Source organism: Camelus bactrianus, chromosome 15 (assembly GCF_048773025.1).
Source record: "Camelus bactrianus isolate YW-2024 breed Bactrian camel chromosome 15, ASM4877302v1, whole genome shotgun sequence".
NCBI classification, from domain to species: Eukaryota; Metazoa; Chordata; class Mammalia; order Artiodactyla; family Camelidae; genus Camelus; species Camelus bactrianus.
Window position 1 is genome coordinate 57,555,665 of NC_133553.1, and position 25,760 is coordinate 57,581,424.

Sequence of the window (25,760 nt, forward strand, 5' to 3'; positions counted from 1 at the left end):
GTTTTATCATTTCATTTCTTCTCAGGAAATAATATGGTTTAACAGAAAGAACACATCATTTGGAGCCAGAAGACCTACTTAAGGCTGTCTGACATGGTCTAATCATTAATTTAGGATCTTAGTTTTCTTATTCTTTACAAAATAAGATAATGGTAAAATTACTTAAGTTATAAAGATAGAATGAGATCTTCTATCTAAAAGTCTTTTGTAGTATAGATTATAATAAATATGTCAGTTATGGAACATTAACTTTGGAAAATCTTTTTAAAATCTTCTAGGCCAAGCTTGCATGCAAATAAAGAATCCCTTCTTTAACATACCTGAAAAATGTTATTAAGCCTATGGCATAATTCTGAGAGAGTAGTGACTCATTAGTTGAGCCCATCTGTAAAAGCAGTTACTACAAGCAACGTATTGATCTAGGTACTTTATAAATATCTCATTTAATCCTCACAATCATCCTGGAGGTAGATGGTGTTAACACTGGAAAATCTGAATCTTGGAGAAGCAAAGACCAAGGTCACACAGATAAAACGGGGGAGCCCAGATTTGGCCTTGAGAAACGATGATGATAACGATGATGACAACGATGACGATAATGATAATGGTAAAACAACCACAACAATAACAACAAGAACTGCTAACATTTATCAAATGCTTATTATTTAACATCATAACTTAATGTAGTAGACACTACTTTTATCATATCCACTTCTTCTCAGACTTAAAATAGTAAAACTACCTCATTTTACACAGCTGTTGGCAGAGCTGGAATTCAAACCTAGGTTGTCAGACTTATGAGTTAATGCTCCTAACAACATTCACTACAGAGTCTCCTCGAGACTATTAACCTTAGTCTAACTCTGCAATACACTTACTAATTTTGTCTCCCACTATTCGACCTATATTTGATAATTTCCATTGTACTGCCAAAGCAAATAAAATTAGGGTTTCCAAAATTAATTTGTAATCTAGTTTACAGATTTGTTTCAAATTAAACTCTATTTTTGCATAATACTTCATTTCTACATATTTTACCACCTATATGTCACTCTGGTTAGTCTGTTTTCAGTTAGGCTCAATTTGGTATGTGTTTCAAATATAAAAACTTGGCATGCAGGTGTCATCTTGATCAATTTTGTAAAAAACTGCAATTGAGAAAATAATTTGATTAAAAAATTATTCAGTTTAAGTTATATACCTTCACCCCAACATTTTATTTTGCAAAAATTTGAACACAATGGAAGATTGAAAATACTCTACTAAATAATGACTCATGGTCCCATCACATAAATTCTACAATTAACATTTTGCTTTGCTTTATCACATACCTAACCATCTATTCATTTCTATAAAAACTATTTACTTTAAATAAGAAGTAAGCTCTGCTAGGGAGAAAAATAACTTTTTAATTATGTTCATCTCTGAGAACAACTAGGAAGGTCAATATGGAAGAACAGACCACCTTGCTAAAACTGCCTGCTACAACTTAAGAGTCTCTGGGTCTAGAGAACTTAGAACAAATCTACTTCCCTTTCTACACTGCAACTCAACTATTTTAAGACACCTATGATGTCACCATTTTTCTTTTCTCTAAACATTCTCAGTCATTCCTTACAATTATTCATAGGATTTAAAAGTATTTCTCTGTACCTTTTCTTCTATACATGCTACCCCTAATTCTTACTCCAAGCTACACTGATTTTGTTCAAGTATTTGGGTCCTTAATTCAAGTTACATGATTTTAAAAGCACTTTTTCATATTACTACAGTCTTCACTATTATAATTTTAAAACAATGCATTGTAACAATTTATTTCCTAACTGAACACCCAGTTTTAATTTTTTCACAGTTATAAATAATGCTGCTGGACACCGGTATTGGTGGATGACTTGCTTATACTGGAAACCCTGAAATGGTATTAATGAGTTAAAAAAGGGGAAAAAAAATTAAGGATCTTGGTACATACTGCTAAACTGCCTTTCATAAGGGTAGTATTAACTTACAATGTCACTGCAATGTATGAAAATGCTATCTCTTCAGCACTATCACAAATACTGGGTGTTATCAGCTACCTAAAAAGCTTTGTTTTTTGCTTTTGTTTACTGGTTCAGCATAGGTTTTTAATTGTTTTGTGATCAGGAGTCAGGACATGAATACCAACCAGCATTATGTGTCAGCTCTTACAAATATCCTATTCCTGTGGGGTTAACTATACTGGCAGGGAAAAAAAACCTATGAGCAGAGTACCATTGCCAATCCATGTGTACCCATCACCAAAAGGTGTTTTTCTCACATAAACCTTTTGTTTTAGAAGAAGTAGAACAGGCAGTTCACATAGACCCTTCTCCCTATATTCCTTATTGTTAACATTACTACTATGTTACATTTGTTGCGACTAAGGAACTAACACTGGCAGATTACTATTAACTAAACTCCACACTTTAGATCTCAATAGTTTTGCTCTCATGTTCTTTATATGGTTCTAGGACCTCATTTTGAATTCATCACATTTAGATGTCATGTCTAAAGCTCTCCTTGGCTGCGGTACTTGACACTTTCTCAGACTTTCTTTTGATGACCTTGACAGTTTTCAGGAGTAGTGGTCAGGTATTTCTGTAGAATTTCCCTCAAAATGAGTTTGTCTGATGTAAAACTCAGGTTATGAAATTTTGGGAGGAAGACCACACAGATGAGGTACCCTTTGCATCATACTGTATCAAGGACACATACTGTCAACATGATTTATTGGTGACAATTGTATCCTTAATGACCCAGCTGAGTTAATGTTTGTCAAGTTCTCCAACCCCTATACTCTACTCTTAGAAAAAGCAAGTCACTAAGCTCACACTCAGGGAGTGTGGAAGTAAGCTCCACCTTCTTGAGGGGAAGACGTAAATAAATTATTTAGAATGCTGTATGGGAGATTTGTTTGTTTTTCACATATTTGTTTATTCTTTCATTCATTTATATCAGTAAAGGACTCATGGATTTTACACTTGGATTACAATTCAGTGCTGTTGTTTATTGTTTTTCACTCAAATTGTTCCAGCTGTAAGCACTGGAAGCTTTCTGGCTGGTTCCATGTCCCTTTGATATACTGCCATCATTATGTTTTTGGAGCACTCCTTTTCTTTCTGGTTGTAGAAGATGCTCCAGGATCATCTTGTATATTCCCAGCCCTAGTCCTACAATCAGCCATTTCTCCAAGGAGCTGTGATTTGTTTTATTGGAGAATGAAGTTTAGAAACATGGATCTGGGTACTTGATGTGCTTGCTGCTACTGGAGTGTCATTGATTCTGTGCCTTCTCAGCAGAAAACTAGGAAATATGATTTTAATGATTAAATTTCATGATTAAAGACTGAAAAATAACTATTTTGATTTTTTATTTCTTTTAATACTACCAAAAGAAAGCATATTCTGTGTTTACTTATGAGCAATTTCCTTTTCTGCGAAATATCTGTTTTTGGTGTTTGTCCATCTGTCTTCCAAGAACTTTGTTTATTCCCTTCTGGCCTGTGTACAACAAAGATGTTTATCACTTGACTCTCGTAATTTCAGAGAATTGTTTTCTCTCAGCATGCTTTGTGTCTTCATTGCTACTTTATTCTTAGCCTTCTCAAGTTACTTTTCAGATAGGATTTTCTGACCCTTCACTCTCTTCACTAGGCTAATCATGCTCTGTCACTCTATCAAGAAAGGAAACAAAAATGATAGTGGCGGTGATGTCACCCAAAAAAGGACATAGTTTCCTATCCTTAAAAAATCAAAAACACTAGAGATACTTGTAAAAAACACTGCCATAGGTTTTCAAATACTAATATAATTTTGGCCTTAGAAACAACATCTCTAAGAGTCTTTGCATTATACAGTGGGTATTGTGGTCACCTTAAAACAAACGAACAAAAAAACAAAACGAAACTTGGAACAACAACAAATGGTTTGTTAATTTTTGAGTATCTGACTTACAAGTCCTGACTCTAGGATAATTGTGAGCCAAAAGAAATCGCTCGACCCAGTTTTCCATATTCTGTAGGACCCAGCTGTGTGCCAGTTTATTTCGGGGTGTCTGCACTGCCAACCAATCCAGACACTGAGAAGGATTGTATTCAATTACCTGCAAGTAAAATGACAAGAACAGAATATTAAGGCCAACTCTGAATGAGCGAATACTTTTCAAGGTTACTTTCAGAATATGCATTAAACACTTTAAACCCAAAATAGTTTTTTAAAACTAGAGCCTAGGAAGTTTCATCCATATTTTTTCCTATTTATTAAAGTATCTTATTTTTTATCAAAAGGAACATGTTCAGGAGAATTTGTCATTAGTTTACAAAATAAAATTATAATAACCAAGGACTCCAAAACAGGACCAATAAGGGAACCCAATGACTTTTAGGTCTTAAGTTTACAAACTTATTTAAAAGTGCTTTTAATTCTCTAGTTTCTCATCTTTACTTTTCTTATTGTTTGCCCAATCTGTTACCATAAGTGAGAATGAAAACTAGCTCACTGTATGCTGGGAAGATTGTTTTCTTGGGAAAAGGGAATCTTAGGAATCTAGAATAGGGGCTAGAATTATGGCTCTTGGGCCAAATTCTGTGGTTTGCCTGTTTTTAAGTTTTTATTAGAACACAGCCATGCCCATTTATGTATTTTCTATGGCTGGTTTTATGCTAAAACAGTAATTGAGTGGTTCCAAACCATATGGCCCACAAAGCCTAAAATATTTAGTATCTGGCTCGTTAGAGAAAGCTTGCTGGGCCCCTGGTCTAGAGAGTGGGCATTTCCAACACTCAATAAAGAGAAATTCTGTAACCTCAGCTGTAACTCTTGAAGAAAAGGAAGTGGTTAGTGCTTCCACTTTACAGAATCTTTCTTGAGAGTAGGGGAATGAGAACCTTAGATGGGATGACAGCTGTCTATGACTCCATGAGAAAGTCTTTAAACATCTAGGACACTAACTAGCCAAGAAGTCTTTTTTTCCTCATGTCTTCTGACTAAAGCACCTTTTCTTCCCTTGACCTGTGACTTACCAAAACCATTATGAGTTACCCAGGGAAGTAGAAACTGGTACTTAGAATGGGAGTGATTATATTAGAAAAAGAAAATCCTTAAAAAAATAAATACTGAAACATCTGCTGTAAGACTTACCTCCCATATTCTCTGCAGAATGTAAGATGCAAAGGGAGGCATTCCTGGAGGTCCACCAGCAAACTCCATTAGCATAGTCAACAATTTAAAGAAAGGATTGGCTGCCTGTAAGACACACACACGACTGTATTTGGAGCTATTTGAACCCACCTCTTTCAGTGGAAAAGAAACAAATATAAGTCTTCAACACATCACATTTAGGTCTGCTATATTAGGTCAGGGAGCTCAGTAGTCATGCATATGAACCTGAATTATCATAAAGCAGCAGGATGAGCTGGGGATACAGTGTCAATTGTGTGGGAGCTACACATAACAGAAAACATGTATTTTTCTGGATGTCAATTTGGGGGGAAAATCGAAACTCCTATTATGACACAACAATGTTTATTAAAAAATTTAGATTGAAAGTTCCCTGTAGCAACCTTTTTCTCTGAGGTATAATCATAGTAATATTTGACATGTATTATCAAAGTAGCTGTAACATTGCCATTTCACAATAATACTTTTGTACAATCCTGTATTCTATTTTCCACATATTTCTCCAGCACAGTTCTGATAAATCTAATTTCTTCTGAGATATAACATATGTTTCAAACCAAACAATTTTAAAGCTTAGTATCTTGGTGGTACTCTGATATATTGAACTTATATGTAAATTTGTATTTAATTGGGAAAATTAATTTGTGATAAGACATGAAGAGGTAACTCAGTTTATTCAAGTTACATAGTTAAAAATAGGTTATTGTTTATGGGGGAAACCTTGATAAATTTTTTCCCCAGAACAGTTAGAAAGGTTCATCTGAAAGCACTGTCAGTGGTGAGAGTACTTTGAAAAACAAGAATTAACAAATGCCTACATACCTCAGGAGTCAATTTTGCTATTGATGTGAAAAGCATAGATACAATCTAAAACAAAAAAAGGAAAATTTCAGAATTTTCTTCAAAAATTACCGAAACACTTTAAGACTATTTCTCAGCACTTACATGTTCTGCAAGTCGATTATTGTATCGACATAGGCTGAAAATCAGATTACAAGTTTGTCTTATATTGATGCCATCACGAATATGTTGAAACAAGAAGGGAAATCCCTGTTAAAAGCAAAAGTTGTTCATTTAAGTACTATTTTGTTATTTTTGTGATTATCAAGTGGTCTAATATAGAAAAGGAATTACCTTTCCTCCTGTTAATGCTGCCATGTCAGTCTGTGATAATGTCAGATGCCTGAAAGAAAACATTAGTGGCAATAAGTTTTTCTCTCCTCTGTACTACTTCATAGCCACTTGCATTGTGACACACAACAAAATTGTTGATTCAATAACAAGTGTGCCAAACCACCATCATAAAATGATTTTTGAACTTTTTGCTAGCTAGATTTGCTTGTTAGATATCTTTTAGACATTTTTTTCAGAATTCCACAATTGGTATATGGAAGTTCAAAGCTACTTTATTTCCATTTAATTAACTCAGTCTTTTGATATAGTATAACACTAGGATGGGTCTAATTTAGAGAGCTTTTTTTGACATGAGAAACTTCAAAACGAAATGAACTTCTAAGAAATAGAGAATTTCACTTTCAAGTTTAAAATTGCTGCTCACTTCTTTTTTTAACTTATAGAAAATTCCAGACACATACAAAAATAGAATAGTGTAAGTATTCCATCATTCAGCTTCAAATTACCAACTCATGGTCAGTCTTGTTTCATTTGTACCTCCTACTCACTCAACATGAACTATTCTGAAGCAATTTCACATATTTTATCACTTAGTCCATAAATCTCAGTACATCTTTAACATAAATTTCAAAAACATAATCACACTACCATTATTCAACTGAAAATAAATTAACAATTTCTTATTAATATACAATATCCAGTCCATGTACAATTTCCTCATGTTTCTAAAAAAATTTTTTTATAGTTAATGTTTGAATCAGGATCCAACAAAGTCCTCTGTTGCCATTCGTTGAAATGTCTTTTAAATTTCATTTAGACAACTGGTTTCCCTTCCAATTTTGTTTTTATCTTGCAATTAATCTGTTGAAGAAAGCAGGTGGTTTGTCCTGTAGAATTTCCCATACTTCCATTTTGCTGATTATATCCTTGTTGTGTTGTTTTAACGTGTTCCTCTGTCCCCATATTTCCTATAAAATGGCAGTCAGATCTAGAGCCTTGATCAGATCTAGGTTTGACTTTTTAATCAAGAATACCTCATGGGTGGTGGTGTGAACTTTCATTAGGAGGCACACAATGAAAAGTTGTCCCTCTTTTTGTAATGTTTTCAGACAACGATGACTGTTTCTTAGATGCATTATTTCATTAGGGATGCAAAATACTGTATCCTAATTCCAGCATTTTTTGCACATTTATTAGCTCAAATACCTCTGATGACGAACATCCCTCTCATTTACCATTTGGTTGCCACAAGGTGTAATTCTTGCAAGTAAGATAAATGCTTGATACTATTTCTTTATTAGTAAGTTTCCAAAATTATTGTTTGGTTTCTTAATATACTCCAAAGGTTGCCAAAATTTAAAAAGTTTTTGTTTTTTAGGTATCATTATGAACTCACGGATGTAAACATTTATGATGTGTTTTAGTCCACTCACAGTTACTATTATTGATACTCAGGTTGTCTAATCTACGACCAGTAGAAACCTCAACTTGATGCTTGAGTCCTTTTAACATGACCTCAGTAGTCTTTGACAGCCTCCTTGCCTTCCAAAATGCAAATCGTTCCAGGTTTCCCATTAATTTCTTGTCCAAGACCTAGAATTATCCATTTTCCCAAGGAACCTTGATTTCTTTTCAGCAGGAAATGGTATCTACATGACAGGGGCACTCATTGATCCTGGGCTGAGCAGGATTTCTAGGCCTTTTCAGATAAATGGAGATACATAATACATTATTTGTTTACTTAAGAAAAAATATACCATGAGGTCTCCTGACATTCCCAAATTCAAATTTAGTTTTAAAAGTTAAGTAAACACTCTACAATTTTATATTTGTGTATCTCGTTTTCTGAAAATCTTGGTTTCTAAGGACATTAGCACTTACTTCCTTTATTCTCTAATACAAATAGTTTCATAATGATAATTCTAATTGTACTACTAACAATATAATTAGTGAAACCCTTTAGGATAATTTAACAATTCTTTTTGTCCTTCAGGTACATCCTACTAAAAATTACAGTTAAATTAATGTGTTCTAAAGTCACTTTAATTCCACTCCAGTGGCCATGTCACCAACTCAATGGACAGTTAGGCTCATTTATTTCAGTCTGCTTCTGATTTTTTAGGGACTGCATTTTATTAATTTATTTATAATTATTGAAACATTTACATAATTCCAAAGATAAATCTAAAAAACAAAACAATATACTATATTCAAAGAAGTCAAACTGCCATTCCTGTCCCCTCCAGCCTGTTTTCCCCTCCGACAACCACTGGAAACTTTTTTTAAAGTTTATTTTTTAAAATTTAGTCTTCAATTTAAAAAAATAGTCAATTCCTGTCATTTGTAGTACTTATATTCTGTAAAGAGCTGCAAATACTGAATCAGTGAATACTGAATTAGTGAATACCAACTCATTGCTCATAGGGAACATAACACAGTTAGGTTCCTGTGAACCTCTGGTCACAACTTTCATCAATAGATCAATATGTTACCTTGCTTTATGTTTCGTTTAAATTTTAGATATCTGATTTAATGTTGATTCATTAGTACTGAACGCACAGTAAACAGCACTGTAACCAAACCTGAATGAGCTTACCTAATGCGTATTTTCTACCTACAGCAGATTATGGCTTTCTTGGGCTTAGGAACACACTAGACAGCATTTAGCACTATTTATGGGGCTGTCATAAACAGCCAATCACCAACAAAAAGTATAAATGTGAAAAAAGTGGCATATACTTCACAAAAGCATTTGTTTACAATATGAGAACTGAAATGGGAAGGCAGAGGGTCATGATGTTTGACCTCAGCTGGGAAAGCGTGTGTCTAACCCAAATTTTTTTTTGTTTTTTTTTTTTTTACTAATCTGTACATATACATTCTGCAAATTACAAATGACTATAAAAGCTCCACAAGTAGTGTTTTGGGGATTACAAGGAAATTTTACTAAGTAGGCAAATACACAAATTGGAAATCCATGAATAATGAGGACTGGCTATATGTGTACACACACACACACACACACACACACACACACACACACACACACACACACACACACTCTTTCTCACTCACTTTTACAAAGCCTCACCTTTTTTCTAAAAAGTAGCATACTATACTTTTCCCCACCTCATTTTTTTTCACATAGTAATATCTACCCTAAATTATTCTCCATGGTAGTACAGATATATTCCATACTTCCTTTTTTTTTATAGGTTACTCTACTGAGTGGATGCTCTGTTTCTTCAACTAGTCCCCTCTTTGTGGACATTTTCAATCTTTTGCTATTTATAAGCACTGCTTCAGTAAATAGCACTACATATACAGCTTTCTGTATTTTGGGAACAGATTCCCAGAAGTGGAGTTGCTAGGTTAAAAGATGAATGCACATATAATTTTGCTAGATACTTTACTGTATATTTCTTCAATGTATATTTTTCTAACATGACTCAGAGGCAAAGTAAGAGTTTGATACAAAGGATTGAAATAGTTATGCTACAAGAGTTGATGAATAGTGTTGTTATTTAAAAAGATTTAAGCAACAAAAGCTATTGGGTTAATAGTGGTAAAACAATTATGTAAAAGGAATAAAATCAAACATGCTTTAAAGCACTTTGAATGTTGAAACATTTCACCTTTCTGAGCGAGACTGTTCAACCAAAAGAGCAACTAAAGCTATCATTTTTTCAAGGGCAGCTGGCCTGTATTTTTCTTCTGCCAAGGAGAGAATATCTTCTTCCTCCTCTTCTTCTTCCCCTTCTTCCTCTGACAACACTTCAACTTGAGGCTAGAGCAGAACAAAATCTATTTTTAATATGATATTAATTTTTAACACTATGCTGAGAGCAAACAGCAGGGTAGATGGTAGCAGCAGCATGTATCATGAAAAATAACCACTCATAGGCCTAACCCTAACTTCAAAGTCTAAACTGCATTTAGGACAATTTTCGACTTAGCAGAGCATGAAAAACAACAATTTCCAATACTGTGACTATATACCTTACCTAAAGAGACAAATTCTTTAATAATAATTTATTTTGTCTTACAGCAAGCCTACATAGGAAGATAAATCAGAATAAAAATTTATGAGAATGATAAAACAAACTTCCTATTTAATAAAAATGCCAGTTACATGAATTAAGAAATCCTTATTTGCAGTTTTCAGATAATCCAAATAGTATCTCAAAGAAATAGCATTTGGGCTTTGAAATGCAAGAGTAAGATCTCATGATCTAACAAAGTAAAAGAAACGCAGTCTAAACAAGTAACCATATAGGCTGGAACTAGATAATAATAGTACATATTTGGAGAAGCATTACAGCATAGTTGTTAACAGTTTTGCTCAGGAGTTTAACCAAGGATGGAAGCCCAACTCACTGTGATCTAAAACAAGTTAACTTTTTTTTTTTTAAAGTAACTTCTTTATGCCTCAAGTTCCCCATGTATAAAATGGAGATAACAATAGTACTTACCTCTTAGGGCTGCAACAAGGATTAAATAAGATAGTGAAAATAGAGCATTCAATCCAATGTGGTCATTTCAGACAACACAAAATTGACGTAATACTCTAATATTATGAATACACCAGCTACTTGAATTTTTGGAAGACTCTGACAAACTTAATAGCAAAGGGCTTAAAAAATATGGCCAACAAAAATGTTACCAAAATCAACATGCTATTGATAGGACCCTAAAGTAGGTGGTGGCCATTTTGCCTCAATTTATTCTCTGTGATGCAGGGCCATACCAGTGAAACATCACTTGATCATTTCTTTTCCTGCTATATCCATTACAAACACCAACCCAACTTAGACCCCTAAAATTATTTAGTATCAGGGTTAGAAGAGACTTAAAAGTAACCTAGTATCTATTGACTTTCCATGATGCAAACTTGAAGACATGGCCTCTAAATTCCTGATATGACATAACTGTACTTACATTTTCAGGCCCTTTGGTTCCCATGTAAAAATGTACCATTGTAGATATGGCTTGCAGTGAAAGCAAAAACTGGCTCTAAAAATAAAAATATTGATTTTAAAATATAAAAACAATTAAGTTTTAAATACTGAAAATAAGTACATAATTCCAGAAATAAACAAAATATAGCTGTACCTCTTCTTCACCCATTTTGGCAAATTCGTAAAGGAAGGCAAAATACTCTGTAAGATGTTTACTGTGAGGCTTTACACCATGTTCCATAATTAATAACAGAGTTCTCACAAATCGAGTGACACATGAACGACCACCTATATCTTCTACTGAAGCATCCATATCATCTGACCTGAAAACACAATTTAATCTATCTTAGATAAAGTGTGAAGTCTTGGGATAGATATTTTGGGAGGAGAAATAGTTTAAAAAGATGAATTTATCTCTTTTATCTTTGTAATAATGAACACCAGTTACAATAATACAAATAGTTGGATTCCAGTTATTGTGTCTGGCTAAATCAATTAAAACAAAAAGACCAAGTCAAAGTTATTTGTAGTGGATTTTGAAATGCACTTAAATAAACAGGACAAAACTTTTGGTCCTTGATTTATATTATTACATATTATCTTCAAATAGAAGAACCTAAATATTTAAATACGTATATTTAAATTTGATGATCTATAGGCAGATCATCAAAAAGCTTAAAAATAAAACATTCAGTTCAAAAGGAATACTTCTTACCCATCTTCCATTCCTGGCTGTAGATAGAGATGAGCATGTACAGGTCTAAGTCTCTGAATCACATGGATACACAAGCGCTGAAACATCTATAAATGAAAAGATACAACAACCTAAGAGTCAACAGAAGGCAAGTAACAAAGATACTGAAAAATTAACACAATTAAAAACTCTTTGTTATCCATTTATATTCTGCCTACAGATTGATTATCTTTTCATATTCTAAAACTTTCCTGGAGTCTCAACTACAGACTTAAGAAACAAGGTAGAGTTAGGTTGAAAAACAATATTCCATTTTATCGTAAGGGAAAAAGCAGTAACAAACTACACGATTCAGTAATAGAGATTACCCAACAAAAGCTCAACCAAAACCTTCTTAACTAGTGGAGATACAGAGAAAAGAAAACTCAGCATCTTTCAGAAGAGTGGAGTCAGGCAGGACAGCTGCTTATCAGAAGTTCAATGACTAGGAGAAGGAAATATGATTTAAGTTTATCCAAAACAACATGGATTAAAAATGTCTAGGGAATCTCTAAGTAAAATATACAAATGGCCAAGAGGCACATGAAAAGATGTTCAATATCATTAATTACTAAGGAAATGCAAACCAAAACCACAATGAGATACTACTTTATACCCATTAAGATGGCTAAAATCAAGAAGACAATAACAAATGTTGAAGAAAATGGAGCAAAACTGGAACCTTCATAGATTGCTGGTGGGAATGTAAACTGGTGCAGACATCATGAAAAAAGCATGGTAGTTCCTATAAATGTTAAACACAGAGTAACCACATGACCCAGCAATTTATTCCTGCATATATATGCAAAAGAGCTGAAAACATATGTCCACACATGTGTAAACAAATGTTCCGAGCAGTGTTATGCAAAAGAGCCAAAAAGTGGAAACATCGCAAGTGTTCATCAACTGTTGAATGGATAAACAAAATTTGGTACCCAGAATATTATTTGGCAATAAGAAGAAACGAAGCACAGATAAAAGCTACAACATGGATAAACCCTGAAGACACTTAAATCAAAGCAACCAGTCACAGAAGACCCACATACCATATGATTCTACTTATATGAAATGGTCAGAATAGGCAAATCCACAGAGACAGAAAGTAGATTAATGGTTGCCAAGGGCTGGAAAAAAGGGACAGGATAAAATGGAAGAACTGCTAATAGGTAGATTTCTTCTCAGGGTATTATAAAATTAGATGATGGTCACATAGTTTGGGAACATACTAAAAACCATTAAATTTTATACTTTAAAAAGTTTTGATAAGTTTTATGATATAAGAATTGTATCTCAAGAGTAACTGGGAAGTGGCATATTTCAGATTAAATTTTTGGTTTTGTGTCATAAATATGTGTGTGTGTGTGTACATATACATATAAAAATACATACATATATGTAAATAAATACATACATCTGGGGTCACCTAAATTTTGTACTAAACTTAAAAGTTACTAATAAAAATAACCAATTACAAAAAAAATTTTTAAAGAAATAAAATAAATACATACATATGTATATTTTCTTCCCTGTTAATTTTTCCAATGATTTAAGAAAAGCAAATTGATTCATGTGACAGTTCAGGATCTGTCACAGAAATAAGTTATATTCATTTAAGTTACATTCAGTAAGTTATGTTCATTTAACTTTCAAGGCCATCACAGTACCCTACCATGTTTAGACTATATAAGGATCTGAAAAGAATCAGTACAACTCTTAAAGTAGTTAGAGTAAAATCTGAGAAAATACGCAGTTGCAGTTATTTTTCTGTAACTTGGAAATGTGAATGATTTTAATCACCTGACTGGAATGACAGCTGATTTGCCAAAAGAGGCTGGTGAAAACCAGCAAAATGACTTCTGTGATAGGCTATCAAATGCTGGGTTAAAACATATTCACAGGCAACTTCGGAACAAATTAACTTGAAAGCCACTTGTTTTTCAAATAAATTTTTTTTTTACCTGTCTCACAATTTGATTAGGGCACTTAATTAGTATCTGCATTGGCCACCAATCATCATCAGCCATACGGTCCAAAAACCACTGTAAAAATATATATTTAAAAGAAAAGAAAAAGAGAATAGTGTGATTTTAACATTCAACAAATACTTATAAAATTGAATAAAAATTACATAAGGATTTTACTTCCAGCTGACATCTGAATTATTTCAAGTTCTTACCAAAAGAGATTCTTCAACTGTTAGAAAGCCCAAAATCTAAAATGCCTTAAGTCATAATTAGGGTCATCATATTACAGAATTCCATGGATACCACTTACATTATAGTGCACAAGCTACATGATGACAATCTGCAGTCTTATCATAAAAAAGTGGAATACTATTTTCCTCTTAGTCTTCATGAATGTCACACTGTACAATATTTTATTCCTATTAATACATGATCTGAGTATGATTCACTTTCTTTCTGTTTAAAAACAAATTATGTTCTCTACGTAACAAATACACCTTATTTTATGCTTATCTAAGGCATAATTTCAAGATAGCTCTTAATCACATTAACTCCTCTATTGAACTGTACTACCTATCTATACATACACATAATTCAGTAATTATGTAGACAACTGTAGAGAATTCTAGCTCCTTGAGAGGATTCCAGAGGAAAATTCTTAGTGAAAAAACTAAAGTGGCAACTTTATTAAAAAAAGAACAAAAACAAAAACAAACTTATGATCTAATCAACCATCTGCATCTACCAAACAGTTTTTTAAAAATTATGAAAAGGGAGGAGGATAGAGGAATATGTTAAGTAACACCAGAAGGATGCAATAGGTTAAATGCAGCATGTGGAAAATCCTGCAGAACAAAAGATAAAATGGTAAGGAAGGAAAAAAAAGGTAAGTACAGTTGCTCTATGGTATGGAGCCTCAGGATACACCAAAATGTGCAGATATTCAAGTCCCATAGTTGACTCTCTGTGTCTGAGGTTCCTCTGCATCCTCAGATTCAACCAACCACAATATTAATTGAAAAAAAAAATCTGTGCATAAGTGGACCCACATAGTTCAAACCTGTGCTGCTCAAGGGTCAACTGTATTATAGATGAAAAGTAACTTAGGAGACAAAAGCAAATGTGAATCTTGTTTAAATACTAATTCAAACAAACGAACTGAAGAAAACTTTAAAAAAAAATCTTTCTAAAAACCTTCTATATATGAAAAAATCTTCAACTAACCTCATCTATTGTTCACTATGCTGCTATCTCCCACCTCTGGAAATTTATAAGACTCACATTCCTAGAAAAGTACACAATACTCTGGGACATAACCATAAATGAAATTAAGATGGCAATATGGCTAACTGATCTTTACCTGTGAGCATATTATCCTTAGGGATGTATTTCTCTTACAGTGCAATATGGGAGAATATAAAATAGGACATAAATTCATCTACAGGGATATATGCTTTTTTTTCCTCAGAGGGAGAAGGGCGATACACATTTTTAAATATTTTCTAATAACATGCAAAAGTACTTAAGAAATACCTGGTACAGTATTCTGAATTTTCTATATTTTTTCCTTTTAATACACAAGGGGGCAGCAAGGATTTTTAAATAACTTAAAAATCAATTATTTAAGTAATATAATGAATTTGATACATAATTATAACTTTCTCTTAGCAATCAAGTAATTTTAGGAACAACTTACATTGGACTTCATATGATTTATAAAAGATAAAACAATTTTGCTGCAGCATCTAAGTTAAGAATAAAAGAAAACAAAACAAAAAAGTGAATCTTAAGCTATGCATTGTTTGTTGAATTATTCACCTCACCTCACAAGCTGCTTGACTATTATTAAATTGTTTGGTCAACAGTTCAATCCACTGAAGCATTGTGGGCTAAAAAAGAAAAAAAAGTCACTGAAGGCATTAAGAGATAGCTAATAAATAACATAAATGACATAAATATTTACAAAAGAAAACACATACCTTTTCTTTTGAATGAATAAATGTCTCTAGGACAAAGGAAGTGCTTAACTGTAAGAAAAGATAAAATTAAGCAAAAAGATTTAATTATTTTAAAGTAGCTAATCTCGAAGAAATTATCTAAGGTTATATATTACCTTTGCTGTCATTAAGGATACAGCTTTAGGATCTGGTAATGTACTGGGGATACAACTACATAACTGCCACATAAACCTGCAATTTGAAAATATTGTTAAAATTCTTATGGAATAAGATTTTTAGGAAATGTGTAACAAAAAAATCTATTACTAAATCTACCAAACTTACCCAAAGTAAGTATGTTCAAAAATGTTTTTATCTTGAAGAAACTGCATGTTATCATGCCAAATCCACTGAAGAGAAAAAACATGTTAACATGAGATATCAGAAAATATTTTCTTCATTACATTTTACAAGTATTTTTATTAGACACACACACACAAAGAGACTTGCTCTAAAAGAAGCAAAAAACAAAAAAATACATGCGCTTAAAATTCATGTTGGTTTTTCCCCAGGTACATAGAATATGAAAGTAGTTACTAAACCTGATCCAATTTATCATTACTTCTCTGGCTACCTCAAGTGATAATGATTTAAAAAAAATGTATTTATGAGGATTTTGAAAGAACTCTGAAATCCCACCTGTCTGAAGAGCAAATATATAATGAAAAAACTATTATGTTGATAACATACATGAAAACTATGTTAGGTTGATATTTTGGTAAGAACAGGTCATGAGAGAGAAAGGTTTTGTTTAAAAACTGGCAAAATAAATTTTATTCAGGTTGGCAGACCTAAACGAGGGGATTTTCTTGTTTACTCTATGAAAGTTGTGAAAAATGATTATTTCTGACATTTGTTCTGTAGAATTGGCTTTGCAGACTTTAATTTTTGTGTTCCTTTCTCTCTCTGAACACTCTAAGCATGCTCAAGTAAGCTCCATATAATTATTTTTATCTAGAATAAATGTATGCTCCGATTACAGACATTACTGTCTTTATTCCACTGAAGACTTAAAACCACCTCTACTTGCCTTCCTAGCCCATGTCTCTAGTACAGAACCAAGTCTTATAACCATGTGTTAGAGCTCCTGCATCACACTGATACTTGCAGTATCACAGACCTGACCTGGCCTGCCTTTGAGTTCTTGGTCCTCTGGCATCTCCAGGTATACAGCTTTCTGTACAGCCCCAAGGACAGTCTGACAGCATTCACCCATTCCGATTCAGTGCCTTTACACAGCCAATTCTGAGCTTCTTGCTCCTAGCCACAGCTCTCAGCTCTAGATCTTGTGTCATAATTTTTGTTTAACTCTTCACCACTACTGTCTGCTATGGACCTAAACACTGGTAGACCTGTGATTTCCACCAGAACTCAGTGCTTTTAATTCTACTCCATTTCTATCCTACAGAAATATTTATCTTTTTTGATGGTCCTTTTTACACGGCACCAATACACTGTATGTGGAGCCAACTGGGTTATGACTAAGTGTGAGATTACTGTACTACATTGATAGAAACATTCTTAGGTATTTTCTATATACCCATCCAACTTCATCTTGGGCCACTCTCTTGCACTGATTAATCATCACAGCAAAAGAAGTCATCTGTCAGCTTCTACAACACGCCAATAAGCTCCTTCCTCAGGGGATTTGTATGTAATGTTCTCTCTGCCTGGAGTACTCGTCACATGATTAACTCCTTACTAACTCTCAAGTCTCAGTTTTAGGATAATCTGAAGCATTTCCTGATCACCTTCCTCAGCAATCCTGATCTAAGTAACAACCCTTTCTGAGCACTCTACTTGTTTTATCCACAACTGTCACTACAATTTATAATGTTTAATTACTTAATATATTTTATGATTCTAAAACTTTCTATTTTCCCTTTTGAGAAAGTCTGCTACCAGCTATATTTTAACTGTACAAATCTAAAGCATAAGATTCTAATTTATACTTAAAATCTTTATTAAGTAGCAGTATTATTATATTTTATTTAATTTTTAAAGTAAAATGTATATGCAGGCAAACATTTTAAATTCATAAGCCAAAACAATGATATGAAAAATGTTTGGTTAGGTCTGTAATCAAGGATGTTCTAATGTAGTTCAGTTTATTTTTCTTGTTATAGTAGAGCAGAGGTCTGGGATTCTCTTTTGTCAAACATAAATCAGTGGTTCTCAAAGAATGGGTTAGAGAGCATCCCCCCTCCCCCGGATGTCTCTGTGATCTTTTTAGGGTGTCTGTAAGGTCCAAACAATTTTCTTAATACTACTACAATGCTATCTGCCTTGTTAAATCTCTCATTCTCTCCTGAGTGTAACAATGGAGTTTTCCAGAGGCTCAATGATGAATGAGATCACAAGAGACCACAGGCAGAATCTGTCTTCCATTAAATCAGATACTAGAGACATTTACAAAAATATAAAACAGGGCCACTTTTCTCACTGAAGTGTTTTATTCTGAAAAAAAAAAAAAAAACTTTCATAAAATGTTTTTTATATTGCATGCCACAGGTTTATTTTTGATATTTTAAAATAAATTTAAATATTTTGTTTTAATTTCTATTATGGTAAATACTGAAATATATAACCACTCTAAAATTAAAAACTCTTTAAGGTTCTCAATAATTTTTAAGAATACAAAGGGGTCCTGAGAACAGAAAGTTTGAAAACCATTTATGTAAACGAACAAGTTCCAGTTGACCCTTGAACAATGAAGGGGTAAGGAATGCCAAAATCCTGCACAGTAAAAAATCTGTGTGTAACTTTTGACTCTCCAAAACTTAACTACTGGTAGCCTACTGTTGACTGGAAGCCTTACCAATAACAAACAGTCATTTAAAACATATTTTGTACATTATATGTATGATACATTGTATTCTTACAATTAAAATAAGCTAGGGAGAAGAAAATGTTAAGAAAATCTAAGTAAGAGGAAATACATTTACAGTACAGTACTGTATTTATCTACTGTGATTTTATGTCTGTTTGCAAGATGAATCATTCGTCAATACTTGCATCAATAGTCATATGATACAAAACACTATAGACATATTACTATGACATAAAAAATGAAAAGGTAACTTAAGAAATTCATATTTACTTACAGATACTGTATTTATTGGGAAAAAATCCACATGTAAGGGGACACCACAGTTTAAGCCCGTGTTGTTCAAGTGTCAACTGTATTATTGCTAAATGTTTTATTTAAAATTTCATTTTACTTCACAAGTGGGCTGGCTATCATTAAATACTGTTGGGTTCTCATCTAGAACATGTTTGTCTGAATACCCTGGGGACACAAAGTCTTATACATAATGGTGATCATAATCTACTTATTTTCAGTTATGATAGCACTTGAAATAAATTTTTGTATAAATAGGTGAGTTTAGTAACTTGAAATCCAGTAAAGCATTTAATTTTGCTGGTAAATCCAACTCAAGGGTTTGAAAGAAGATAATATTCTTGGCTTTTCTGATAAATTATAAATCGGTAAATTATAGGTAGGCAAGATACCAGCTAAGAGTGTCTGTGGAGCAAAATCCACTCAGTTTTAATACCTGAGTATAACAGTGCAAATATCAATCAATAAATCAGATAGTAAAAGCTGAACTGTCTAGATAGTAGAAACAAATTTTTATCAAGAAAATCATTCTGGAGATTTACTTTCTGTACTTTCGGCTGACTGACTTTATAACACTGATACAACATAATGAGTTGTGAATACTTTTTATAAATCTTAAAACATTAAAGTAGCATTAACACTTACTACACTAGGAAACAATGAGAACCTCATTACTACAAATGAGGCACATTTTAAAATATACATAATACATATTTCAAATACATTTCAAATACATTATATACTTGTAACATGATGCAGAAGAAAAGGATCATTTGCAATCCTATCACCCAATCCAAGAATATTATCAACCACCCAAGTTACCTGTGAACTTGCCTTGATTCCATCAACCATCTTTTTTTACCATGTTACTAGTAATTGTTTTCCACTCCTGTTAATCTCATTCACTTTACATTCACCTTACATTCACCTATGTATGTCAGTGTTACCAAGACTATCTGTAAACAGTATTAAATAGGTCTACCCTCAATTATAGATTCTAGTGATGTTATAGCCTGTTTTCATATTATAGTACTAATCCTTGCATAAATACTTAATATGTTTTTAATTTGCTGCTGAAGTTAAATTTACTTGTACCTCTAGTAACTCGGATGAAACATCAAATTTGTACTCTTTGCCATTTTCTTCCTCTGGTTCCATGCGTTTGTAAAACAGCATATAAGCACTGTGTGTCTTTAAGAGGCAAAAACAAAACAAAACAAAACAAACAGGTGTATTTTCATTTTGACACAGTGTAACTGTAAGACTAGAAAACGTGAAATTCAGAAAATAATGTAAAATTGTATAGGAAAGAAATGGTTACCTTTTCAAAGGAGAAATCCATAAATTTATCTGTAACAGAATCATAGGTCTTGGTCTGTTTAAAAAAAAAATAAGTTTTCCTTCTTTAAAAAATGGGTACACTCAACTGTATTTATATATGAAATATTTTATACTTTACAGTAACCTTGTAAATAGTTTTCAAAAAGCATTATATTCACTAAAGTCCATGACTTAAGTTTTTGGCTAGGATTTTAAAAACGAGGTTCAAAACATTTTTTAAGGTACTTTACCATCAAATATATAAAGCTTAATAAAATGAACTTGCAATCTGAAAAACTGCCTTTTAAAAGAAGAGTTTAACAGTTTGTTTCTTTTCTTTCTTTTTTTTTTTTTTTAAAGGAAATATCCTATGGAATAACATCTAGGGATGCAATACATTTATAGTTATGGCTTCAATGGTAACTCATTATTTACTTCCTTCTACCCATTTTCCAAGTGTGAGCAATTGGTCTACTTTTTCTTTTCTACTCAGAATAGTTCATAAAAGCACTAAAGAGCAATAAAAAAGCCTCTTCATTAAAATCCAGAATGTGAACAGTTATTTCACAATCAATATGGCTATTAAAGGGGAAAATAACTTTATCTGAGCTTATCTGTGAAATAGAAATGACTTTTTAATACTTGATTTGTGAAAATCAACAAGGTACTTTTAAAGTTTTCAGAAAATTGGTACTAGGGTAAAATGCATATGAAGAAGTGAAATTATTATAATACTACCCCAACCTGACTATCTTTTCTTATATTTAACTGCTAATTACATAACAGATAGTCTTTTTCTATCCTGTTATTAGTAATAAGCAGGTGGCTGCTGCTGTTAAAAAAGTACTAAAGCGGGGGAGGGTATAGCTCAAGTGGTAGAGCGCATGCTTAGCATGCACGAAGTCCTGGGTTCAAACCCTAGGACCTCCTCTAAAAACTAACAAATAAATCTGATTACCTTCTCTCCACCAAAAAAAAAAAAAAAAAAAAAGAGAAAAGAAAAGAAAAAAAAAGTACTAAAGAACAATCTTTAGAAGTTCAGCTTAAGTCAACTTCTTAGTCAAAATCGTTTATATGAACTCAATAAAGAGTAATTTCTTTCTGCTGTAATCTCAAAATATTCAAGTAAACAACTTATTCATAATGTCTCATGGCAATGTAATTCAATACTTACAGTATTATCTAATTGTTCAACTGTAAGACTCAAGTGCCTTAATCAAAACTTCTTAGATAAAGAAATAGTGATTAAAAATATTTCCTAATGTCTGGTATATGTTCCAAACATACTAAACAATACTAAATAATAAGCAACAATTGAATAATTTTTGATTTAATCATGGTGATAAAAAAAAAAGTGAATGACTTAGCTATTGGATTTTATGATACTGTAAAGCACTTAGAAAGTCACAAAACATTTATAATTTTTGAATAAAACTTACCGTCATCTCCCCACCAAAACATTCAGAGGCAAGTTGAGCAGAATCAAAAGGTTTTACCTCAGCATCATTAAAAAGATACCTAAGGCAGAACACACAGTGCTGATCAAGTATATATGTACTATTTCTAACACATCACAAATACTGGTCAAACTTATTAAAACAGGATAAATTCCAAGCTCTTGTTTTGACAATTCTAATCTACTAGAAATTGGGAATGTAATTTTACAACATAGTCATAACTACCCTAGAGTCTGACAGATCTATTTATAACCTAGGAGGAACAGAAGAGTTCATAAAAGCAAGAAACAAAAAGTTTACATAAATATAACATGTAAAGCTACCAAAACTAAACAAAAATACCAAAAAAGAAAATTACAGGCCAATAGCTTTTATGAACATAGATGCAAAAAATTTCAACAAAATATTAGCAAACCAAAGCCAACAACACTTTAAAAAGATCCTACACCACAAATAAGTTGGATTCATCTGAGGGGCACAAGGATGGTTCAACGTAAGCAAATCGATCAATGGGATACACGACATCAACAAAAGACAAAAACCACATGATTGTCTCAATAGATGCAGAAAAAGCATTTGATAAAATTCAATACCCATTCATGAGAAAAACTCTTACCAAAGTGGGACAGAGGAGACATATCTCAACATAATAAAAGCTATTTACGACAAACCCACAGACAACGTAACACTTGAAAGCCTTACTGCTAAAATCTGGAGCAAGACAAGGATGTCCACTCACCACTTCTATTCAATATAGTACTGGAAGTCCTAGCCACAGAAATCAGACAAGAAATAAAAGGTATCCAAATTGGAGAAGAGGTAAAACTGTCATAATATGCAGATAAAATGGTATTATGTATAGAAAACCCTAAAGACTCCACACAAAAACTACTAGAACTGATCAAATCAGCTGGTTAGCAGGACATAAAATTAACATACAGAAATCTGTTACATTTTCATACACTAACAATGAAATATCAGAGAGGGGAATTTAAAAAAAAATTCCTTTTTAAATTACATCAGTAAAAAATAAAACACTTAGGAATAAACCTGACCAAGGAGATGAAAGACTTCTAATGCTGAGAATTATAAAACATTGATAAAGGTAATTGAAGATGATTTAAAGAAATGGAAAGGTATCCCACGCTCTTGGATTAGAAGAACTGATATGGCTGAAATGGCCATATTACCCAAAGCAATCTACAGATTTAATGCAATTCCTATCAAATTACCCATGACATTTTTCACAGAACTAGAATAATCCTATAATTTATTTGGAACCATAAAAGATCCAGACTTGCCAAAGCAATACTGAGGAAAAAGAACAAAGCTGGAGGTATAACCTTCCCAGACTTCAGACAATACTACAAAGCTATAGCAATCCAAAACAGTGTGGTACTGGCACAAAAACAGACATGGATCAGTGGAACAGAACAGGGAGGCTAGGAATAAACCCACCTACGGCCAATCAATATTTGACAAAGGAGGCAAAAACAAACAATGAGAAGACAGTTTCTTTAGCAAGTGGTGTTGGGAAAGCTGAACAGCCCCATGTAAATCAGTGAAGACAGAACACTCCCTCACACCGTACACAGAACTAAACTCAAAACGGCTTAAAGATTTAAATATAAGACATGATACTATAAAACTCCTAGAAGAGAACAAAGGCAAAACATTCTCTGACATAAACTGTAGTAATGTTTTCTTAGGTCAGTCTCCCAAGGCAATAGAAATAAAAGCAAAAATAAACAAATGGGACCTAATTAAACTTATAAGCTTTTGCACAGCAAAGGAACCATAAACAAATCAAAAAGACAACCTACAGATTGGGAGAAAATATTTGCAAATGATGCAACCAACAAATACTTAATTTCCAGAATATACAAACAGCTCATACAGCTCAATAACAAACAACCCAATCAAAAAATGGGCAGAAGACCTAACAGACATTTCTTCAAAGACATACAGATGGCCAACAGGCACATGAAAAGATGCTCAATACTGCTAATTATCAGGGAAATGCAAATCAAAACTACAAAGAGGTATTACCTCACACCCATCGAATGGCCATCATTAAAAATATCGACAAATAACAAACACTGGAGAGGGTGTGGAGAAAAGGGAACCTCCTACACTGCTGGTGGGAATGTAAATTGGTGCAGCCACTATGTAAAACAGTATGGAGGTTCCTTAAAAGACTAAAAATAGAGTTACCATACGATCCAGCAATCTCACTCCTGGGCATGTATCTGGATGAAACTCTAATTTGAAAAGATACATGCACCCCAATGTTCACAGAAGCACTGTTTACAATTGCCAAGACATGGAAACAACCTAAATATATACACATACACAGTGGAATATTACTCAGCCATAAAAAGAATGAAATAATGCCATTTGCAGCAACATGGATAGACTTAGAGGTTATGATACTAAGTGAAGTAAGTCACTTACTAGTAAGACAGAGAAAGACAAATAGCACATTTCACTTACATGTATAATCTAAAATATGACACAAATGAACTTATTTACAAAACAGAAAGACTCATAGACATAGAAAAATATACACATTACATGTAAAGCTATTAGAAAACATTAAGAGAATGGAGAACTTACAATGATAAAGACGCCATTTTAAAATTTATGAACAAGCAGGGAGGGTATAGCTCAAGTGGTAGAGTGCATGCTTAGCATACACAAGGTCCTGAGTTCAATCCCCAAAATAAATAAGCAAACTTAATTACCCCCCTGCCCAAAATAAATAATTAAAAAAATAAAACTTATGAACAAAAAAGATTCAAAATACAGAAATATATTCACATGGACAAAAAAGTAAGAGATACCATGGACATGATGGCTTAAGGAGTGACATATAGTTGAACAAAACTATCCTGTCAACTGCAGATCAACTTATCAATGTACACCCTGGTCAAAGCAGTATCTGTAACACTTACAACATTCCCTAGCACAGCAACAGTCTATACTTGAGACTTGACCCAACAACATCCAAAAACCAAAAACCAGCTATCAGTGACATCCAACCATTAACTTGATAAAAGATGATAAAAAGAATGTGTGTGTCAGAAGGGAAAGGTAAGGTGAAAAGAATGAAGTATGCAGGTAATTTTTAACCGGAATATATAAGGACTTTGTGGTCACACTGTAGAAGGCATTCAATAAACAGTTCTTGAATAAGTGAACACAGAGAGGTAAGATTTGGAAGGTGTTAATATTGTCTATGAATCTAAAGTTGTGTGCAAAACTTAGAGTGTGCTCATTTTTCTCAGGCAGGCATTCATCCAAATTCTCAAAAGTCTGGAGATCTATGAAGTTTAAGAACAACAGATTCATACTATCTTTTGAAAGCTGCTTTCATTTCAACACTTTATGTACCCCCTTTCCCAACTTTATAGAAAGTTTTTAGAAAACTAAAATCAGAAAACATATTTCAAGAAAAAGCTATCAAAATCTTATACTTTAAGAACAGAAAAAAAGATTTTTTCAAATCCCAAGAATAAAATAGTTAAAACTCACCATTTATTGTTTTTATAAGCATGTGGATTGACTATATCTCTAATGAAGCTGTAATAGTGCCCACCATCTGCTGTTCCTGTGTGAACAGTCACTCCTATCAAGTCATACTCATAGCTCTCTGTGTCTTTTGAATGATCACTGACTTCCTTAAAACCTGAAATGATTTACATAAAATGGCAATAATTTTGAAAGCTGCACACAGTGACACCTTAGAACCACTTTACATACTATATTTTTTATGCACAGAAATAGGCACACTTTATACATGAAAATAGGTACAAAACAACTCTATTTGCTAGTCATTCACCATCCATAGCCTACAACTTTAAGGAACATTTATACAAACC

General features: G+C 32.9%; 1 protein-coding gene across 4 annotated transcripts in view; it reads right to left on the bottom strand.

Annotated features, from left to right (window-relative positions):
• Positions 1-25,760, bottom strand: part of USP34 (ubiquitin specific peptidase 34) — a 202,374-nt gene that overhangs the window by 24,833 nt on the left and 151,781 nt on the right. For all 4 annotated transcript variants that reach the window (XM_074341183.1, XM_074341184.1, XM_074341182.1 and 1 more), the window contains 18 exons: positions 25,414-25,567; positions 21,862-21,940; positions 20,424-20,477; positions 20,198-20,293; positions 16,267-16,331; positions 16,098-16,173; positions 15,964-16,011; positions 15,808-15,873; positions 13,979-14,059; positions 12,003-12,088; positions 11,442-11,610; positions 11,268-11,342; positions 9,965-10,116; positions 6,330-6,378; positions 6,141-6,245; positions 6,018-6,062; positions 5,157-5,261; positions 3,972-4,119 (listed from right to left, as the gene is read on the bottom strand). In XM_074341183.1, coding sequence (XP_074197284.1) covers positions 3,972-4,119; positions 5,157-5,261; positions 6,018-6,062; positions 6,141-6,245; positions 6,330-6,378; positions 9,965-10,116; positions 11,268-11,342; positions 11,442-11,610; positions 12,003-12,088; positions 13,979-14,059; positions 15,808-15,873; positions 15,964-16,011; positions 16,098-16,173; positions 16,267-16,331; positions 20,198-20,293; positions 20,424-20,477; positions 21,862-21,940; positions 25,414-25,567 — 1,653 coding nt within the window. The remainder of the gene's footprint in view (positions 1-3,971; positions 4,120-5,156; positions 5,262-6,017; positions 6,063-6,140; positions 6,246-6,329; positions 6,379-9,964; positions 10,117-11,267; positions 11,343-11,441; positions 11,611-12,002; positions 12,089-13,978; positions 14,060-15,807; positions 15,874-15,963; positions 16,012-16,097; positions 16,174-16,266; positions 16,332-20,197; positions 20,294-20,423; positions 20,478-21,861; positions 21,941-25,413; positions 25,568-25,760) is intronic.